The sequence below is a fragment of the Heterocephalus glaber genome, unplaced genomic scaffold (genome assembly GCF_053883595.1).
Source record: "Heterocephalus glaber isolate CG9 unplaced genomic scaffold, H.glaber_assembly_v1.0 deba00001481, whole genome shotgun sequence".
In the NCBI taxonomy this organism is placed as follows: Eukaryota; Metazoa; Chordata; class Mammalia; order Rodentia; family Bathyergidae; genus Heterocephalus; species Heterocephalus glaber.
The window spans coordinates 15,948,218-15,970,647 of NW_028258317.1; the positions used below are offsets into that span (position 1 = coordinate 15,948,218).

General features: G+C 38.1%; 1 protein-coding gene across 2 annotated transcripts; it reads right to left on the bottom strand.

The window, feature by feature from the left end:
• Nucleotides 1-552: 552 nt before the first annotated feature.
• Nucleotides 553-22,380, bottom strand: LOC101698271 (centromere protein P-like). Of its 2 annotated transcripts, XM_087184276.1 has the most exons (6): nucleotides 21,965-22,380; nucleotides 15,692-15,873; nucleotides 9,522-9,610; nucleotides 8,823-8,976; nucleotides 4,173-7,111; nucleotides 553-2,720 (listed from the first exon to the last, which is right to left on the bottom strand). In XM_087184276.1, the coding sequence occupies exons 1-4, from the start codon at nucleotides 22,075-22,077 to the stop codon at nucleotides 8,941-8,943; spliced, it is 420 nt and encodes a 139-aa protein (XP_087040402.1). In that variant the 5' UTR covers nucleotides 22,078-22,380; the 3' UTR covers nucleotides 553-2,720; nucleotides 4,173-7,111; nucleotides 8,823-8,940. The 2 variants fall into 2 exon arrangements, with proteins under 2 accessions (XP_087040402.1, XP_087040401.1); XM_087184275.1 differs by having other exon boundaries at nucleotides 4,173-8,976.
• Nucleotides 22,381-22,430: the final 50 nt, after the last annotated feature.

Below are 22,430 nucleotides of genomic sequence, written 5' to 3' on the forward strand. Positions count from 1 at the left end.
AAAAGAATCTGGGAACTTGCAGATACATTAATGGCACACACCTATAAACCCAGCTACTCAGACTATGGCTGGAGGATTGTTCAATCTGGGCAACACAGTGAAAAATCATCATCATCATTATCAACATTGGGAGGGAGGGAAGGATGGAGGGAAGGAGAAGGGAAGGAGTGGTGGCATAAGGCTTTAATTCCAGCACTGGGAGGCTGAGGCAGGAGAACTGCAAGTTTGAGCCTAGCCTGGGCAATTTAGCAAGACCCTGTCTCAAAATAGAAAAAAACAAAAACAAAAAAACATATACACTGCTGGGGCTGTAGCTCAGTGAGAAAGCTTTGGGTTCAATCCCCAGTACCCCAACACACACACACACACACACACACACACACACACACACACGAAATTAAAATAAATTATCCAAAGTGAAACACAAATAGAACAGATAATCCAAACACTGTGAGCTAACATATGCAAATCAGCTAATCAGAATTGCAGAAGAATAGAGAACAGAGCACAGTTGACATTTGAAAATACATACTTGTGGGCTGGGGATTTAGCTCAGTGGTTCCGCCGCCTGCCTCACAAGCATAAGGACCTGAGTTTGATCCCCGGTACCCAAAAAAAAAAAAAAAAGAAAAAGAAAATACACACTTGAAAAATTTTTTTACACATATACTTTAGACATGGAACAAACTGTGTAAAAGCAAAATTAACAGAAAGATTGAAAGGCATCCCACAAATCTACACACACTATATGATACACTGATACAGAGAAACACAGATAATAATTACAGCAGATGTCTTGTCACAAACAACAATCCAGAAGACAATGAAATGTTTCTTTTTCTTTTTTTGAGGTACTGGAGATTGAACTCAGGGGCTTTACATTAAGCTACATTCTTAGCCTTCTTCAAAACTTTTTTGGGGGCCAGGGATATAGCTCAGTGGTCCCGAGCCTGCCTGGCAAGTGCAAGGTCCTGAGCTCAATCTCTGATACCAACTTTTAAAAAAAAATTTTTTTTCTTATTAAATGGCTAAATAGCCCAGGCTAGGCTACAATTTCCAATCCTCCTGCCTCAGCCTCTCAGAGTTCTGGGATTACAATGTACATTTACTATGCCCCACTGGAAGGTTATCTTTTAAAGATCTGAAAGAAAAGCTGTCAACCAGAATTCTACAACCAGCAAAAATACCTTTCAAAAAATGAAGGTAAATGAAGACTTTTCAGAGAAACAAAAGCTGATAGATTTCATTACAATAGATGACCACAATAAAAAGGAAGTTCTTAAGAAAAATGGCATATACACCAATTAGAAATGAAGAATGTTGGAAGTGATTTAAAAAAATGAAGATGAATATACAAATTTCTCATTTGTAAATGCTTTAAAAATAATTGGCTAGGGCCAGGAATTTAGCTCAGTGGTTTCGCCACCTGCTGTGCAAGTGCAAGGACCTGAGTTCGATCCCCGGTACCAAAAAATAAATACATAAAAAAATAATTGGCTAGGGCCGGGGATTTAGCTCCGTGGTTCTGCTGCCTGCTGTGCAAGTGCAAGGACCCAAGTTCGATCCCCGGTACCAAAATAAAAATAATAATAATAATTGGCTAAAGGAAAAATAGTAATGCACTGAGACATTCATCATATATTCAAAGTAAGCTGCATGACAACAGTATTACAATGGTTAGAGAGAAATGGAAAGCACACTGTTGTTCTTCTAAGTGAAATGGTTAGCCTTTAATGTGAAGGGATAGTCAAGGTAGAGCAAGTGTCAATAAAATAATAATAAATTTCCAAAAATTATAGATAGCAATCTTTAATCTGAAAAACTACAGATATGCAATGGAAAATAAAAGAAAGTTCACATTTAGGAATAATGTATTTAAATTGCATAATAGCAGAGACAAAGAGCAAAGAAATTAAAAAAAAAGAAGCAACTTACACAAAGTCAGAATCTGGACTAAAATCCAGGTCTTCTGACCTATGTTCACCTCCCTTTCTCAAACACTGGTGACTCTTCACAAAGCAAGAACCCCATCTCAGAGAATTAACTACCCAAGAACCCAAGAGCAACTGTTTATTAAATAACTATGAATGCCCACTCGTACAGGAGGACACATACCCCACTAATCTTCCTTTGTAATTTCCAAACAGCAGATGCTACTTCTGCAGCACAGTGTGGGCAGAAGACCTTGTGAGACACACAATACATTCCTGGTTTTCTTCCTACCCTTGTATCTAAGACCTCTTTGTTAGTTCATTCAATTCATTTTTCAGAAACCATTCTACGGCATTCTATGACAGATTCTCGATATAGGCTTCAACAGTAACTCTAGTATGTCATTATTTCACATTCATTTCTATAATTATTTAATTACTACCCAACATCTCCAATAGGCTATAAATTCCATGAGAATTGAGTATTTTTCTCATATTTTAATTCTGATACCCAGCACACAATGAACATAAAATAAATATGTACTGAATGACTCATATATAGGAAATATGTTTTTAAATATAAGCGATAGTAATGGTTCTATGCCTTCAGAGAAGACATATTTACTTATTAAGAAAAAAACTATGGTAAACATAACACTGTAGAGTGAAAATATTCCTTAGAATAATAAATTTTAAAATAGCTTACCTTGACACAAATTCACTTAATTCTGAGTATTCTGTGGGCTCCATTACTATGCTGAGGTCAGTAATGACAGAAGATGAATTTTCCTTATTTTAAAATAAAGATTAAAAAAAAAGTATGTATTACAGCCAAGTTTAACTTTTTTTTTTTTTGGTACCAGGGATTGAACTCAGGACCTTCTGCTTGCGAGGCAGGCGGCAGAACCAGAGCTAAATCCCTGGCCCACAGCAAATTACTTTTAAAATAAAATGACAGAAATACTTTTATGTTATATAAAATGAAATACCACAAAATAATAAGAATCAAGAAATGATATTGAAAGTATTGGTTATTTTCTAAAAGAATGAGATCAGGGGCTGGGGATTTAGCTCAGTGGTGTCACTGCCCACCTCACAAGCGCAAGGTCCTGAGTTCGATCCCTGGTACCAAAAACAAAAAACAAAAACAAACAAACAAACAAAAAGAATGAAATCAGCTCTTTATTCCACACTAAAACTCAAAATGAATTCCAAATAAATTACTTAAACAGTGAAATCACAAAATACTAGGAGGAAATATAATTTAACTTATGACTAAGTCAAAAGAAACTGTCTAAATAAACAGAAAAAAATTAGCAAAAACGATTACATAAAAATTCAAAATGAGCATAAAAAATGACTTTGTAATAAAAGAAAAGCAATAAATTGAGGAAAGGTGCCAGGGATTTAGCTCAGTGGTTCTGGCGCCTGAGCGCAAATGCAAGGTCCTGAGTGTGATCGCCGGTACCAGGAAAAAAATGAATGAATAAATGAATAAATAAATAAATAAATAAATAAATAAATTGAGGAAAATGTTTATCATAAACTTGATAGTGAAAACTGAAAAGAAAAAGGCAAAGAATGTGAACTAAAAAAATTTAAAAGTGAAAAATAATAATTTACCTATAAAATGCTCTGCTCAATAATACTAATATAAATGTAGATTAAAACAATTAAATTGGGTCAGGGATTTAGCTCAGTGGTTCCGCCGCCTGCCTCGCAAGCGCAAGGTCCCGAGTTTGATCCCCGGTACCAAAAAAAAAAACAAAACAATTAAGTGACATTTTTACCTATGAGCAAAGATTTTAAAATGTTATTGTTGGTGCCAGGTGTGGCAGCGCACACCTGGAATCCTCGGTACTGGGAGGTTAAGACAGGAAGATCACGGGCTGGGGATTTAGCTCAGTGGTTTCGCAGCCTGCTGCGCAAGCACAAGGACCCGAGTTCGATCCCCAGTACCAAAAAAAAAAAAAAAGACAGGAAGATCACAAGTTCACAGCCAGCCTGGGCAACTTACCGACACCTTGTCTCAAAATAAAATTCTTCAGGGCTGGGGATCTAGCTCAGTGGCATGTGCCTGCCTCACAATGGCAAGGTCCTGCGTTTGATCCCTGATACCAGGGAATAAAATAAAATAAAATTCTTTAAAAAGAGGTGGGATGTGCAGCTCAGTGGTAGAGAGCCCCTGGGTTCTATCATTTCCACCTATTTCCCCCAAAAAGTTAAGACTGGTAAACATACCCTAAAACGAAGCTGATATAATCCTTCTAGAAATCATTTTGACAATGAATATTCATAAAATATTCATGTTCTCTGTCCCAGCATTGACTTCTAAGAATCTATACAAAGTAATAAGAAATGACAAAACTTATGAATAAAGATATTTGTAACAGTGCTACTTATCACAAAAAGTCAAAAACAATTCTATACCCAATAATAAGGATTGTCATTTCATCTGCAAACTCGAGTAAATTTATTTCATTTTCTTATTAACTTCCTTTGTTTTCATGGCACTGATCTTGCCATGATTTTAGATTTTAGGCTACTTTGTCCAATATGATAAAAGAACTCTGTACAATGTTTGTGCTTTCACTTCTGTGGCTCTTATTTGTTATTAATAGTAGTAAATCTAGACATTTTGGGTATTTCCTAAGACTAGAGTAAGTGGATGCTCTTTGACTATCTTTTGCATTTGTCTGGAGAACATCTGACACATATTCTTATACTCTGAGCTGTTGAAGAATGGGTACTAATGGTTTATAACCTCTATTTAGTTTTTCATCTGCTTGAGGATACAGTAGGAATTGGTAGGAACAGATGCCATTTAAGTAGGGTTAGGGTTTTAGGCTCTGTGGGCATCTACCACCACACCTTATTGAAACAAATTCATGGCATTCTTACAACTCAATTTTTAAAAAGACAAAAAACTCAAATATTGAGGAAAGGATTTGCACAGACATTTCTCCAAACTCATATACAAATGGCCATAAGCACAGGAAAAGATGCTTAACATCATCAGACATCATCTAGTAGTTTCATTTAATTACACTCCAAGTTATAGTGCCAAGAAAAGTAAAAACATATGTCCACTTAAAAACTTGTTCATGGATGTTTATAGCAGCATTGCTCATAACAGCCTCAAAGATGAAAAAAAATCATTTCTATCAACTAATGGAATGGATAAATGGAGTACATCCAAACAATGGAATATTATTTCAGGAAAAAAAAAAGCTACTGACACGTTACAACATGGATTAACCTTGAAAACATGGTAAGTCAAAGAAGCTAGACACAAGACACCACATATTATATGAGTTCATTTGTATGAAATGTCCAAAATAAGAAAATGCACAGAGAGAAAACTGATTAGTGGTTACTTAGGGCTGAGTAAAGGGGCAGGGGGGTGATAGGAGAGAAAAAAAAGAAATAAAAAAGAAAACAAAAATCTCAGAAGCACATCTTTTCTAGTTTGAGTGTTTGAGTGTGTGTGTGTGTGTGTGTGTATGTGTGTTAGATTTTGGCCTTTTGCTCACTGGGACTGGCAGGTCACTGTTAACACAAGTCTGGGATTTATCAGCCCCTCTTTTCTTCTCCTTTGGTAGGTTGCAGATTCTGCTTAGCCACTGGAAAGCTAACTTCAAGATACTATTTTTCACATCTCTCTCCTGCTTGTGGTCCTGCTAACCAGGTTACTCCTCCCTAGTTGGTAGATAGGGAAGGAAGGGACCTTATATACAGCCTGACCTCCTAGTGCCTGGATGAGTCTCAGCAGCTCATGCCTTTGTACCTTGGTTACAGGCCCACAGTTATCATTCTTCTCCACAACTTAAGGATTGTGAATAAGAAAAGGATCTCATTAACTTTGTAAAATTTATATATCTCTCATGAAAAATCCTGTATTGAGTTTCAATGTTTTGGTTCAAATGTCGTAACAACCAGATTTTCTTTGGTGCCTGTGATAATGGGATTGCATTCTCTTCATTTTTTAAAAAAAAACTACGTTTTAGTCATTTTGTTTATTTTGTTGGGCTTCAGGGAGAAAAGTTATACAATCATACTTAATTTGCCCCGTTTCCTAAACACTCCCACTGGTCTGCCTCACTGTGCTACATGTACAATGTAAGGCTGATATTATGCAAGTTTATTCTGATGGCCTTGCAGTTCCTCATACACATAATGCTGACAAAACCAGGCACTTTTAAGAAAAAGAGGTCAGTGTTTCAGCCACTTTTGACAAAAATAGCTGTGCCAACACAGGTTATCGTACATACTCTGCATAGATTTTCCTATAAAACAATCTTTTCGGTCACTTTTAATTCTAATATTCTATTAATATGATTTTATGTCACCTTGGTCCAAATATTGTAGCATTAATAAGATTTTATTATTGAATAATAAGTATTTGCAACTTTTTCTGGCAGTTAAACATCTCCCTCCAGTGGAAAGTTTGATTTTAGAAAATGAGAACACAGAATGATTGTCTTCATGTTTTCCTATCGGTCTCAATAGTAAAAAAAATGCTCAATACATAAAATGGTAAAACCATTTTAGAAAGCAAGTTGGCATCATCAATCAGAATCATATGTACATTTCCTTTGACCTAGCAGTTCTAGAGATGTATTTCTAAAAGCATACTTATACAATAGGACTAGAATACAGTAGGATTTACGAGTAAGTAGTAAAATTTTAAAAGCAATTCTCATCACTCCATTACATCAGAATTCAAAGCAACAAAGAAAAACAAGAAAATCCTTGCTCCCTCTCCTTTGCAAGCAAGATCTCTTGGAGAATCCCACACGATGGATCCCTAAATTCCTGCTCATTCCACAGCTGCCTACAGTTGTATCCAACATCTTGCTTACCAATCAAGTGTTCAAGAAGAATACAAAAATTAAAAAAGCTTGGAGAGAAAGTGCTGATTCTTAACACAGCCAGGAAGAGTAGGCTTTTTCTGCACCACAGTGTAGTAAAACCAAACAGTCCTAAACACCAACGCACTTAAATGTGAACAGCAACTCACGTCCTTTTAGAGATTCAGCCATTACTGGGTTCTGTCTTTCAAAGAGTAGCAATAGCTATTCTCAGATTTCTTCCTCCTGCATTTCCCAAAACATACAGGACAGACACTGCTACTTGTCCGGAAATATTTATTCTTCTTTCTTGTCCCAACTTTTCACTGGCTGAGATGACATAAGCATGCAAGTTAAAGTGAGGTTAAAATATCAGTTATCTCTCAGGCCATACCCCTGCTAATGAGCACAACAATCAATCTTTGGACACATGTCATCCTGGAAAGTACCATTCCATTGTTCATCTCAACTTTAAGAGGTCAGTCATCTTTCTATTTAGATTTCAAATCTCCCAAGAATAAAGTTAGGCATGGTGGTACATGCCTGCAATCCCAGCACTTGGGAGGCTAAAGGAGAAAGACTGCCACAAATTTGAGGCCATCCTGGGCTACATAGTGAGTTCAAGACCAGTCTGAACTACATAGTGAGACCCTATCTCAAAAAAACAAAACAAAAAACAAAAAAACCCCACCACAAACAAATAAATAAAATTCTCCAAGGGTAAGACTAATTTTGCCCAGAGTTTTACTTCTCTCCAGATAATCCATGAAAGAACACCTATACCAAAAAAAGCCTGCAAGACCCCAAGACTGCTACGATGTCCCTGAGCAGTTTCCTGGACAATGTATATACTAAAGAAGTTTCCAAAAAAAGGAAATGGACCTCACGCTTATGGATTTCACCAACCTGACATGGACTGTAGGTGTAGCCTATTAATGGATATCAGGAGAACATGCAGGAGAAAAACCGTACCCCACTGATGTCAAGATCATAGCATGCTGGGAATTCAGCTCCGTGGCACCGCGCCTGCCTTGCAAATGCAAGGTCCTGAGTTTGATTCCCAGTACCAAAAAAAAAAGATCATAGCAGCCACAAAGAAAAACAATATATAGTTGGTCAGACTATACTACCATCTACAATAGGAAAACATCTAGGAGTTCTTGGGCCTCCCAAAGGAAAAGACTGGGGTCCTGGCACAGGCTGTTCCAGTCCAAATGCTACTAAGCTATTTGGGGCCATGCTCCATTTCAGCCTTCAACACCTGATCTTTATTGTCATTCACAACAGTATCACCTTCATGACCCATATAGCCCCAAGGCCTGGTGCCTTTAACTTCCTTAAAGCATGCACTATCCATGCCTGTGACACATGAAAATTCTCAACTCTATGTTGTATCCTGCTCAACAGACCTTGGGAATTCCACACTGCATCTTCTCAGCCACTTGGGCAGTAATGAAGGGTGATACTGACACGAATGCATGCTAGGAATTCTGTCATCAGACCAGGGGCTGAGATATTCCCTAGCCTATCCTTACCAGGCCCAGTCCTATGATAGCAACTGTAAAACCTCCAGGCCCAGATACCTGGACCCCATCCTTGGAATTAGTGAGGAGGTGGCTGTCTAACATCTAAGGAGGAGGGTCTTAACTCCCTGACCAACTCCTATTCTAATCAAAAGCCAACAGCTTGAGGCTGTTTTTGTAGCTGAGGACACTGGCAACAAGGATGAGGAATCCTGGTACCTGACCCTGAGCACATGAAGGCAGCTTGTCCACAGGACACAACTGTGACAATTGCTCTGCATCCACTGTATCGATCTGATGAGCTGATGCCAAGGTAGCTTGCCTGTCCTTCCCTCTTCTGTTCCTCTTTTCTATACACTCCCTATAAGCCCAGCTGTTTGAAACTGCTTTCTGTGATGAAAGCACATGCCCCATTCCAGTCCTCAAAACAATGCCTAGATCCTACTCATCTCTATACTAGCCTTTGAAGGTGTCTCAACTTGTTCTGCCCTATCCTGGTGAATAGGGCTATACATTACCATTCCGTCTGCTTCCTGATTATATATTAAAGCCTTGGCCAAAGGTGTCTCCCTTCTTGTGTTGTGCCTTAGTCCAGTACATCTTGTGGATCATCTGTCCCCAAACAACTTGAACTGGCTATGTTGGCAGATGACCATGACCACATGAGAAGCCCTGAACAAGAACATACAAATGAGGGCAGAGGATTTAGCTCAGTGGTTCCACCACCTGCCTCACAAGTGCAAGGACCTGAGTTCGATCCCCAGTACAAAAAAAAAACCATACAAATGAGTGAGGTAATTTTTTTTGTCATTTCAGTATGCTAAATGTTAAAGAAATTTTTTAAGCAGATAATTAGTAGAAAATAGATGGCTGGCCCATCAGCCCCATTCCAGTTCTCAAAACAACACTCTACTAGCAAGACAATGTCACACATACACATAAGGATTACTCCACGCAAAGGCTGTAGGCCCTGTATTCAATCTCTAGTACTGTAAAATTAATTAATTTAATTAAATAGTGTCTATGGCCTCAGTAACAACCTTACCATGTGCGGTTGCTGAGGTGTTTTTCTTTAAAAATTTTAAACAGTACAAATGTGCAACAAGGGAGCCCTGGCTCATGAACTCCTCATCTCAGCCATTGCTGGAATCTGTGGGATAGGAATTGTTTATCTCACAGAAAAAATATTTGTTATCACAATATGCACTTTAATTTACCTGTATTTCCAGAATCTGAAATTCAAGTTGAAATGTAACTACATGGCAACTTCCTGACAATCTGTGTCTCTGGAGAACTTTCTTTATACCTATAAATTAGAAAAGCATTTTATTCACAAAGAACAATTTTCTTCAAATAACTACTAGTTTTGTTTAATTATCTACATGTCTATAGATGCATGAAAGTGTGTATTTGTAATTCCATTAAAAATATAATATATATACCAAATATCCTTACAAAATTGGTTTAATGACAATTTATACTTTCTAGTTCTCAATTATATCACAGGTTAAAGTTAGAAACAGAAATATTAGTATAACGCTAGATAAGTTTGAATCATGTTAATTATGGTTTCTTTTTCACTTTTTCAATCTAGATTTTTAAGATCCAGTTATTTGTATGGATGCAGTTTGACATGATGGCAGCCATCTTTAGTTATAATTACCATTAATGCACCAGAGTAATCCTACTAGGTTTTTCGTTCATATTTTCCCAAAAAACTATAACCAATGAAACCACTAAAGTAATATATGGAGCTTTACATCTAGTCCCTGGCTCCCAGGATGCACTTGACTCTTAGATAATATCTTTTTTTGCACTGGGGACTGAACCCGGAGCTTTCACACTGAGCTACATCCCCAGCCAGTTTTCTTTTCCTTTTTTGTTTTTTAAATATTATGAGAGAGGTTCTTGCTAAGTCATAAAACTGGCCAAACTTTGAACTTGTTATCCCTTCTGTCTCAGCCTCCTGAGGTGGTAGGATTACAGGCATGTTCCACTTCACATGGCTCTTCATATCATCTAAAAATAAACCAAGGGTGCTCCAGCTCAGAGCACAACTCATAAATATGCCCTTCTTTTGACCCAAACTAGGGATCACACCAGTTTCTCTGGAGTCCAGGTCTATGCTTCTTCGGTCAGTATGTCCCCCAATAAAGCATACTGTGTACAATACTAGATCTGTCAACCTTTTTTTTTTCAGTCTCACAGCACCCTAGGGCTGGTCTTCATACACTAAATCACTAAATCCATGTTGTTCCAAAACACTGTTAAAGACAATAAATTGAAACTCTGTGTTTACCTGTTCTCTCTCAATACTTCACCAAAGTGATAGCGACAAGTGATATTTGAGGTATAACATGCATATATTTAAATGCATAAAATGCCCTCTTGTTGTTTGGGCATGGTGGTACAAGCCTATAATCCCAGCTCACAGGAGCAGGATTGCTGAGAGTTCAAGGCCAGCCTGATCTACACTGTGAGACCGTTTCAAAAAAAATGAAAATAAAATGCTGTCTGAAGTTTATACCTCATTTTCTTTATGTACACCTTTACCCATGTAACCACTATCCTAATCCAGATAAGACATTTTATAGAACCCTGCCTATAATGATACCTCATGTCCTTGCCTACAGTATTGCTTTTCCGTACAAGAGTTAATCACTATTCTGATAGGGCCGGGGATTCAGCTCAGTGGTTTCGCCGCCTGCTGCGCGAGCGCAAGGACCCGAATTCGATCCCCGTTACCAAAAAAACCCCAAAAAAAACAAAAAAAGAAAGAAAGAAAGGCACAATTCTATAAGGGTAAAGAGAACAGAGAAAATAAGAGCAACCTAAATTTGGAAGCTGGAGATCAGATGAAGTAGATACTATAGTACATGGACAAGTAGAAACAACCTGAGAGACCCAGGAAAACTGAAACCTAAACGACCAATGAGGAAAGTCCAGAAACAAGTGCATTTATATCGCAGAATATAAATGGCATTCTGACTCAGCAGCACTGTTACTCTACATACCAGATCAACCTCGGGCTCAAAATAGACAAGTTAAAGATCTGTTCAATATATAGTTAACAAGAAAAGACAAAATGGTACAAGCTAACACCATTTGCCTCCTACTGAGATATACTGGGGTAAGGAAAAGAAAAAACATCATTGTACTGTTCTCCTGCCAAAAGGGTATATACTTTAAAACTTTTCAAAAGGAAACTATGGGGGTAGGGGGACCAGACTAAAGGACAATTCATAAAATAGCCTTCAAAAATGTCAATGACACAAGAGACAAAGAAAAGTTGACCAGATTACAGGAAACAAAAGAGACATGACAGCTGAATACAATGCCTGATTGTGGGTTCAATCTGGGATTTAAAAAGTAAATAGCTAAGAAAGATTCAATGTTGCCAAGCAGTCAATTCTTCCTAACTTAATCTACTGCTTATGCAATCTAATTGAAATCCCCAGCAAGTTACTATGTAGATAACGACAGATTGTCAAATTTAAATGAAAAGGCAAAGGACCAGAGTAGCCAGCACAATATCAAAGAATGAGGTTGGAGAACTTATATTACCAAATTTTGAGACTTACTCTAAAGTCATAGAAACTACATGTCTGTAATCTCAGCTACGCAGAATGCTGAGGCAAGGAGACTGCAAGTTCAAGACCAGCAGTTTAGCAAAACTCTGTCTCACAAAGTAAAAAGAGATAGTGATACAGCAGTACTGTGAAAGAAAAAAGCTTCAGTAATCAAGACAGTATGATATTAGTGAAAGCACTGACAAAGAATAGAGTACTCAGAAATAGACTCACAAAGATGTTAAACTGATTTCTTGACAAAGGAGCAAAGACCAATCAACAGAGAAAGGATATAATAGATAATGTGAAATAGGAAGAAAAGGGGCAAAGGGGAAGGGGAAGTGGGAGGGGTAGGGGAAAGGAAAGAAGGGAATGGAATTAATATGAGAAAATGGAAAAATGGAAACAAAGTCTTTGTAAATAGGGAGGGATGGAGAGGTTAAAGGGAGGGCAGGGGAAGGGGGAAAAATAAAAATCAAGAGAGATTATGTAAAGGTGCAAATTTCCAAAGATGAATGTCATTATATTGTATACCTAAAATGTACCAATAAAATAAAATTTAAAAAAAAGAGAAAGGATAATCTTTTCAATAAAAAATACTAAAGACCATATGCAAAAAATAAATTTAGATACTAACTTTATACCTATTACAAAAATTCACTCAAATATATCAAAGACCTACATAATAAAACACGAAACTAGAAAACTCATAGATGATAACCCAGAAGAAAATCTAGAAGACCTTGAGCTTTGTCCATAAAAATAAATGTGCCAAGGGAGGGAAAAACAGGGGATGGGGGTGAAAAGAGAATTAAGATGTTTTATGTACAGGTACCAATGCCCCAAAAGGAATGTAATCATTATGTACTACAAACATGTACTAATAAAAAATAAAAACTGAGAAAAAAGTGCCAAAAATATGATAAAAATGGAATGTTTCACAGAGTCTTAGAAATAACCCAGTGTCTAAAGTCCAGGTTTTATTGTTTTCTTTATAGAAGAATACTATGTGATAGGTCTCCCACCACCTCAGCAGCTATTAAGTATAGTAGCTGCCCTCTTCCTATGGTGCCTTGCCCCCTCCCCTGTGTGACATCATGCCAAGATGGTTGCTCCCACCAAAGAACAAACCCTTCTTCCCAGCATGCCCCTGTTCCCACCTAGACAGTAACCTAATACTCGCTCACCTCCTACCACCTAGTGACATCACCGGTTCCTCCATTCCCTAGTCACTACCTCACTCAACCCCGCCTCAGCCCCTACAAGCCCCACCCCAGTCTCTATAAAAGACTCTCCCTGCCCCAGCCATATTGCTTTTGTCTCTCCTTTGTTCAGAGACAGCCGGCAGATCTATTCCCCCAATAAAGGCTTGTTGTGGCCTGGTCTGGTCTTGGTCTTCGGCCCTTTTACCTGACACTATGCATATATAAATTGCCTATAAACACATACTGCATGATTTTTTTTCCCTTTTTTTTGGTACCAGGAATCAAACCCAGGACCTTGCACTTGCGAGGCAGGCAGCGGAACCACTGAGCTAAATCCCTGGTCCTGCATGATCTTTTTTTGTGTGAGACAGGGTTTCACTATGTAGTTCAGGCTAACTTCAAACTCATGACCCTCCTGCTTCAGCTTCCTGAGTGCTGAGGTTACAAGTATATGCCACAATGCCCTGCTCAGGTGTGATAAATTTTAAGTTCAAGTCTTTTTAACTTGAAAACACTAATTTTTTAAAAAAATAAAGAGTAAGGGTATGTTATTACCAAAGTTCGCAGACACCAAAAGATGTTAGTATTTCAAAACAATCAATTATCAAGCCCATGCACTTATTTTTAATAACATACTTCCAGAGCTGGGTGTGATGCCTGTAATACCAGCACCTGGATCTTTCTTATGGAAAAAGAAATATTTAAAAACCACTTGTTGGGAGCCATTCTACATAATTTTTGGGAAAAATCATTTCACAATTAAATTATGATTAGGGCTGAGGCCTCAACAGTCTGCTGATTCTGTGATGCTCATTGGCAAGATTACATCAGCTGAAGACATCCTGGTTGAGAACCAAGTAGTAACATAAAAAGAGAAAGGTTTCACCTGGGGAGGGACAAATTCCTCATCAGCTTAACTTGTTCCACCTACTGTTGTAAGTACTTTCTGCTCATCTCATAGTCCTAATCAACTTAAGCTCCTCATCACATAAGATCCTCATCATCATAGGATTACCATCACTACCTGAGACATCTGATACTTCCTCCGATTATAAGATCCTTGTCAATTTAGGATTATCGCTGCCTTCTGAGTCATCTAATACTTCCTAGGAACCCAATAGTGTCAAGCTCGGGGTTTCTTTGCCTTTGCTGCCCAGAGGAGCACTACAGGCCCAAAACCCAGCTTCTTCTCTAACCTCATTTCTTGTCTTTATTCTTATCAGTTTTGTGTGATAGTGGCACACAGGAGACCGGGACCCACTGCAGGGGTTCTGGTAACATCCCCTTTCCCATTCCCTATAACCAGTGACACAAGGCAGTGTATATTGTCAGTTTATTCTGACTGGAACATTTTACATCTAGAGTCCATTTGTCCATTGGTGTCAAGGCTACATTTCTTTTCTGTTCAAAATACTTCTCTTCCAGTACTATTTCTCTTGCTAAATTAATTACTTCACCAATCACTTCAGGAAATTCCCACAGCTATTTAGATTTTGTACTTTAAAATGTTTCTTCACTTTTTATATTTTTCCAAGTTTTCTAAAATGAATACATGGTACTCATAGAGAAGTATCTCATCTATTTTTTTTTAACATCCCATAGCTAATGTTTAAATTAAGACCTTTTGCTTTTTGAATCAAGGTCTTACTATATAATTCAGATAGGCCTTGAACACACCATGTAGCCCAGACTGACCTTGACCTCAGAGCAAACCCCCTGCCTCAGCCTTCTAAGTGCTAGAATTACAGGTGTGTACTAACACACTCACCATGTTTGTTAAGACTTTTACGCTAGTAAATTTTATACCTGGTCTATCCTCACTCTCTAAACTTTTTGTATTTCATCTTTTCCTTTCAAGTAATTTAAGTCTCTAAATCTCATCACTCCATTTCTGTATGTAACACAAAATCCCTCTGTGGTGACTTGTCCAAGACTTTCTGGGCTCACTTTCCCTCTTCCTGTCTTAAGAGTTAATTCAGAGGGAAAGTCTAAAAAATGATTTCTACTTTAAAGAGTATTACTTTTTTTTTTGGTACCAGGGGTCAAACTCAGGACCTTGTGCTTGTGAGGTAGGCGGAGGCACCACCAAGGTAAATCCCTGGCCAAGAGTATTACTCTTGTCCAACCCAAATTCTTTATATCCAATTGCAAGGCTGAATTAGTTTCTACTTACCTGTTAGTACATCATAGGTCTTTAGCCATAACACTTAAGTCACTAGGACTAGATACCATCATTCTTCATCCTTGGTCCCTCTCAATTACATTTTTAAATAGTGAATTTGTAGAATTTTAATTCAAAATTATGATGACCAATTTCCTATATACAATAAGGTAAGCTTCAAAACCACTTCTAGATTAAAAATAATGTAGCTGTGCACAATTAGGCATGCCTGTAATTCCCAGCTACCTGGGAGACTCAGGCAGGAAGATTGCAAGTTTGAGACCAGCCTGGGAAACTAAGCAAGACTTCGTCTCAAAATAAAATTTTAAAAGTGCTGGGGATGTAGATTAGTGGTTGAGCTCTTGCCCAGCATATGTGAAACCTGGGTTCAATCCCCAGAACTACCACCAATAAACAACAACAACAATAAGGAGAAGGCTGCAGGTGCCTACTTTCTTCTGTCATCTCAGTGCTTGTTAGATCTTCTGTCTTCTTGGAGTAATCTGTTATATTGAAGCCAGTAAGCATACTTAGAAATGAAAATTCTACTTCTAAATGTCTAAGATGAGTTTTCGGGTCTTTTGAAGATTCCCATCCTGCAGAATCTGATTGGTGTATCTCTTGAAATGATTTTCTAAACAAGTGAATACAAGAAAGTTATTCCAATTACAACAAATATTTCACTTAACACCCCAGTTTCCACAAACCATTCCCATTTTTGATCTGCTTAATCTCTTCCCATTTAAACTACATAATAGGGGGCTGGGGATTTAGCTCAGTGGTTTTGCCACCTGCTGCGCAAGCTCAAGGACCCGAGTTCAATCCCCGGTACCAAAAAAAAAAAGTTAAACTACATAATAGGGCCAGGGATTTAGCTCAGTGGTTTTGCTGCCTGCTGCGCAAGTGCAAGGACCCCAGTTCGATCCCCGGTACCAAAAAAAAAAAAAACCTACATAATAATTTTTTCAAAACCAATGTGGCCATTAACACTGTAATCTCTAATTTCAACAAAAAACCAAACATAACCGGGGTGGGGATTTAGCTCAGTGGTTCCGTTTCCTGCCCCGCAAGCGCAAGGACCAGAGTTCGATCCCCGGTACCAAAAAACAAGAAAAAAACCCCAAACAAACATAACCAAATTATGTTACTATATTTGTACACATTAGAAACTTTAAAACAAATTAAAATAGGAATACTTTGCAAAATTGAAATGTCAGTTCTCATCCAAGAATTCCCAACGTGAATATCTGATTTCCCAAGACATCTCAAATAATTTTAACCTGTCTTAAAAATTAAAAATGAAATTATCTTTAATTTCTAAAAAAAAGTAAGTATCACAAAATATTTTATATAAGACGTATCTCGGGCCGGGGATTTAGCTCAGTGGTTTCGCCGCCTGCTGCACAAGCTCAAGGACCCGAGTTCGATCCCTGGTACAAAAAAAAAGATATAAGAAGTATCTCAAGAAATCTAAGAATACAAGGGGTAAAGATTCAAAGGAGTAAGAAACAGCAAAATCTCTTTAAACAATGTTATACCCAGACCTTCTTCAATGAGACAAAGTAACTTTATTGTCCTTGGAAAAAAGAACTTTAGCTAATAATTGCATCATCAGATTACTGTACTTTTTGTCATTCATTATTTCCTCCAAATTCTCTGCTATATTTCTGTCATCTTAAAACATTCCTTCCTTGGATTCTGGGGCATGACTATCCTGATTGTCATGTTATATCTTAGGTCCTCCAATATCTCTTCTTGTTATCACTGTTAGAGGAAATCCTTAATGCTCTTGCCTCTGCTACCCTAAATATGTATTCTTTTGTTTAGCCTCAGCTCTTTTTAAAAAGAGGAATCAAGATATACCATTTAAGGGCTGGGGATTTAGCTCAGTGGCACAGCACCTGCCTGGCAGACACCAAGTCCTGAGTTTGAGCTCTGATATAAAAAAAAAAAAAGATAAACCATGTATAGATACAAATTGCCTACAATGATGTGATCATTATGTATATCTAAACTGTACCAATTAAATGAATTTTAAAAATATGCTAGTAACCCCTAAAATATACCTACTACGTATCTTTTCTTCCTGCAAGTTAGGATATTCCACAAAATATTTTCTTTCACCGACCTGGTATCTGAAATTACTATCATCCTTTCTGCTCCCTCAAAAAACCTATTTGTAATTCTACTACATTAGACAACACCCTTATGGATATATAATATCCATAGGAAATGATCTAATACCATATTTACACTGAGGATACAAGATTGGCAACAAAGTCTGTAACATTCATTTCCGTTTTGTTTTAATGTTAATTTTAAATATTAGCATAATTATATTCTGTATCATCTGAAAGTCTACCACACCCTCTCTTGCATTTTTCATCATGGATGCTAAAAAAAATTACTTTAAATATAGAAAGCCAGGGCCAGGAATTTAGCTCAGTGGTTCCGAGTTCAATCCCCAGTACCAAAAAATATATATATACTACCTAAACATAGAAAGCCAATTTAAAAAAAAAAATATGGCAATTGTCAAACATAAATGACTCCTGCCCAGTGAACAAAAAATGTCACAGCAAGCTATGAGTGAAGATTTCAGGTATTTCAACGGAGCAAAGTAGTAAAAGAACCAAAGGATATGGGAAAATTCAAATAATTCAGAGTCAGCAGCAGAGAAGGAGGTTGTTACTGTTTAATAATGGATATAGTGTTTCAGACCAGAGTAATGAAAAATTTCTGGAGATGGATAATGGTAATGCTACATAATAATGTGAATATTGCTAAACTATACACTTAAAAATGGTTAAAATAGGGCCAGGGATTGAGCTCAGTGGTGCTGATGCCTGCCTCAAAAGTGCAAGGTTCCAAGTTCAATCCCTGGTACCAAAAAAAAAAGGTTAAAATTGTAAATTTGATGATATATATATAACTTACCACATGTACAAGGCAGAAGCAGAATATTCTTATAGAAATTACTTATTTGAGTAAAATATCATTGTTTGCCGCAGACCAGCTGCAGTCGATGCAGGGTAGGAAGGGGAGAGGTCTCGGGCCGGCGAGTGAGAAAAGAACCGTTGCAAGCAATGTTCAGGTTCCCTCTGATAAGTCTCAGGGTCTGATTTATTTTTATATCTTTAAGCAATAGCTAGGAGGCATTGGACGGAACATGTTTACATTTTAGATTGCCTTAGCAATTTCTATGGAAGTAAAGGTTATTTTTTGCTAAACAAAGTACAATTCCTCTAAGCTATTTCATTTCATTGAACGTCACGAATACATATTTAAAAATTACAATTGTCCCCTTATTTACCCACACCTAAACAGAACAGAAAGTAACTTAATCAAAATCTCTATATCAGCGGGGGTACAAGCAAGATTTAGTTAATTAAATATCAAACTTGTGGTTGTCAGCTGGCCCTTGAGAAACTGCACAATGGTTAATATAGTTTGCTATTAGCTCTCTATTTTTCTATACCTCTATTCATCTTGCTTAAGTGTTATTTGGGTTCATGGTCCATGAGCAGGAGATGTTTACAGTACTTTGAGAAAAACTGAGTAACTTGCCTCCTTAGTGTATTTATCTGTCTTAACTTTCTTTCTATTTCTCATTTCCCACTGTTTCTTACATCTAAAATCTGTCCTTTCAGTCTCTTTATAAGACCCCTTTAGTAGAAAGACAGTCATCAATAGAAGAAAGGAGTTATAGTAGCAGGAAAACAGAGGGAGTTTTAAGAGAGGTTTCTTTAGAAGTGGGTGTGGCAATAGAACTAAGAGAAACAGGAATTTGGGACTTGTGAGCCAGATCAGATTTCAATACAACATTGCCAATTTGCCTCATGGAGAATATGTTGTTAGTCACAAACATAATGATTCCTGTGACTAAAGTAACAATTGTAAACATTATGGCTAGAAAAAATAAAACATGAGGGTACGATGTGTTCCACTCTCCTTTTCCCCCCCGCTGGAACTTTGTCAAGCAGCATTGGAGGTCAGTCGGGCTTCGCCAATTGTTCTATTTCAACTAATGTTTAAACTATTTGCAGCTAGCTTGAATTTTATTGGTTTTGGAGTTTTATTTGCAAATCTGTCTGTGCAGCTTAAAAATTTCTGTCATAATTAAGAGGTTCAAAAGAATTATTTTCCCCTTTGGAAGGAGGGAGGGAGAAAGGAAGGGACAAGAAAAAAGTGAAAATAGAAGGAAAAAAAATGGAAACAAAACTTTTATACATGGGGGGAGGGGCTTGAGGGGGGAATGGGATAAAATAAAATTTTATAAAAAAAGATATTTCTTTTAAAATGAATCTACACAAGATTTGAGTTTAAAAGTCAATGATTGTTAATTAGTATTTATTAAGAAAAAGTACTGTTCTAAATGAATTATATATATGAACTCATCCTTAGAACAGTCTGAAAACTTAGATTTTACCAAATAAAAAATCAAAGTATAAGAGACCACCCAATCAAGATTACTCAGCCAATAACAGCCAACATTTGAAGGCAGGCAATTTGGCTCCAGAATGTGTGCACATAAACATAGCTCAATCCTTTAGTTCCAATTTTCCTACCTCCTATCTATCCAACTATTTAAAGTCACTTGAAAAGAAGCTTGATACATAAGACCCAATCTTCCTTTTTCACGACAGTGAGAAATAACTTCACATTAAACCTAAATAAACCTAAACAACTTTGACTGATATTTAACTTCTCCCATTATCTGGATTTTCCTTACTTTCCCATCTTGGTCATTGAGGAGGCCCAGACTATGCAAATAATATACTATAGTATCTGGGCTAATAATGACATCTTATGGTCAGTAAAAGAAACCATTTTTCCCCATAGAATGATACAGTAGGGAAAGAATATCTTGTTAAAATGAAGATTTTCATTCACCAACTCTTGATATGAAGCTTTAGTTTATACTTCTCACAAAACCCTACGTGATTCTAATGCTTACAGTTGGTGTGTCATACCCTTAGTAGCAAGGGTCGTTAATAAATTCATTCACTTGTGGAGGTGCATACACATGCCTTGTTAACCTGTTCCCCTTTGAACAATTAGATTTCCCTATTTCCTTCTCCCTTTAACAATTACAGGTTTCTCTACTTTATGAGCTTACAGAACATCATGCAAGCATTTTTCTTTACACCTTCTCATCCTTCACATTTTCTACTATTCTTGGGCATTTAGCTGAGGAAAATCCCATTCTCTCTTGCACCTATAGAAAATTAGTCTTTTTCTTGTTTCATGGTACTGGCGATTGAATTGAACCAGTGTGTGGCACAAGCACTACGCCACTGAGCTATATCCCCAGCCCTTTTAAAATTTTATTTATTTTTTTATGCTATTACTGGGGATTGACCCCAGGATCTTCACACTGAGTTACACCCCTGTTATAGCTGAATGGGGCAAAACTAGTCCAAGTTCTTGTGTACATCAAGGAAAGAATTGCCAAGTACAACTGTAGTAAGTAGCTACGTTTATTGAAGATTGCAGGACAGTAGCAGCGGAATGGGCAGAATGGCAAAGGGAAAAAGGAGGAGGAAAAGGAACTCAGGAACAGAAACCCTTGATAACTCAGGCTTCCAGTATTTAAAGGGTCAGCCGCTTCTGACTCCAGGTGCCTCCCATTCTGTCTCTGGTGTCGATGACCTGCCTCCTCCCCCACCTTGATCTCCTAAACTTAAACATGACTAGCCATTAGGGTTTATGTTTATAGTTGAATGAAGGGAAGAGAGTGGTTCCTTCAATTTCCCTATTTCTAACTGTACTGTACTACCCCAATCCCTTTTTGTATTTTTTTATTTTGAGATTAAGTCTTGGTGATTCCCCAGGCTGGGCTTGAATTTGTGATCTTCCTGCTTCAGCCTACAGAGTGGCTGGGATGACAGGCCTGCACCACTGCTGGCTTCAAATTGGTCACTAGTACTAAAAAAAAAAAAAAAAAAAAGATGATTTGTTTTCAAGTGCCTTGCATGTTTGAGATGATACATACTTGGTAAATAATTAACTGTTACAGACATTTCTATTTCTCTCTTTTTCAATCAAGGGAAATGCCTGGACTCGGGAACTACATTTTTTGGGGTTCCAGTTCAGCTTTTACATCTCCTTTCTCTACCTTGGACAAACTACTTAACTTTTCTGATTCGCAAGTTTCTTAAATTTAGAATGCAGTTAACACCAGCACCTACCTCAGAGGGCTGTCAAATTCTACAGGCTATATTAGCCATTTTTCTTCATATCAACTTATCTCTTTTTGGAAGTTATTTTTCAAAGAAAAGTTTATGTTATTATCATAAACGAAAAATCAGTGTTAATTACCATGGTTAAGTGGCCCACACAAAAAAAGTCCATGAAACCAACTTATTGAATCCGAATTGGATACAGCTCCCTGCAGAAGGCAAGATTTAGTTAAGAGAGGTAGGCAAAACTTTTTCTTGGACAGTCACCGACTGGAGAAAGAAAACCGGTTAAGAAAACGACTTTCCCGTGGCAGACGACTTACTGAACTGCAACGCGCTCACAACAGAGCCCCAAACGCAGTGCTTTTAACTGGGACCCCGTTAGGAAGAGAATCTGTACTGGTTCAAGTCCACATTTGGGGGAGACCCAGGCTACAATTTTCAGCACCAGGCCTGCAAGGAGTTGCAGTCCTGAGCTTTGTGGAGATTCAACCGCCTAGTCCCGGGACAACTCCCATGGGCCACCGCCCACTGGCCACCTACCGGACTCGGGCCCCGTCTTCCCAGGGCGCAGGCAGCTGCTTGCAAGCCTGCTGCAGCACTGCAATCTCCGCCTCCAAGGCGCGCATCTCGACCCGCTCAGCATCCATTGCCATCCGAGCCCTGCCAGAGACGCCTCAGCTACCTCCCTCACCCGGTTCCCGGGTCGGCGCTTCAAGCCTCGCGCGCCTTCAGGGCGCGGACCATTACTGAGCTCCTTGGGGGAGGCGACAGAGCGACGCGTAACCCCAGCGGCCCACAGCAGTCGCCCCACACTCAAATAATATTCCGGGGCTTTGACGTCGCTCCTCAGGTTGCCAAGTCTGTCTCTGAAGAGTTCCAACCTTTTCAAGAGTTGGTTCGCTCCAGTCTGAATCCAAAACCCTCGGCCGCTCACCCCCTCGAGCGGCCATGGAGCTACCCCGATCCTGTCGTGGGTAGCGCTTCTTTATTTTGCTTCCCCTTTCTC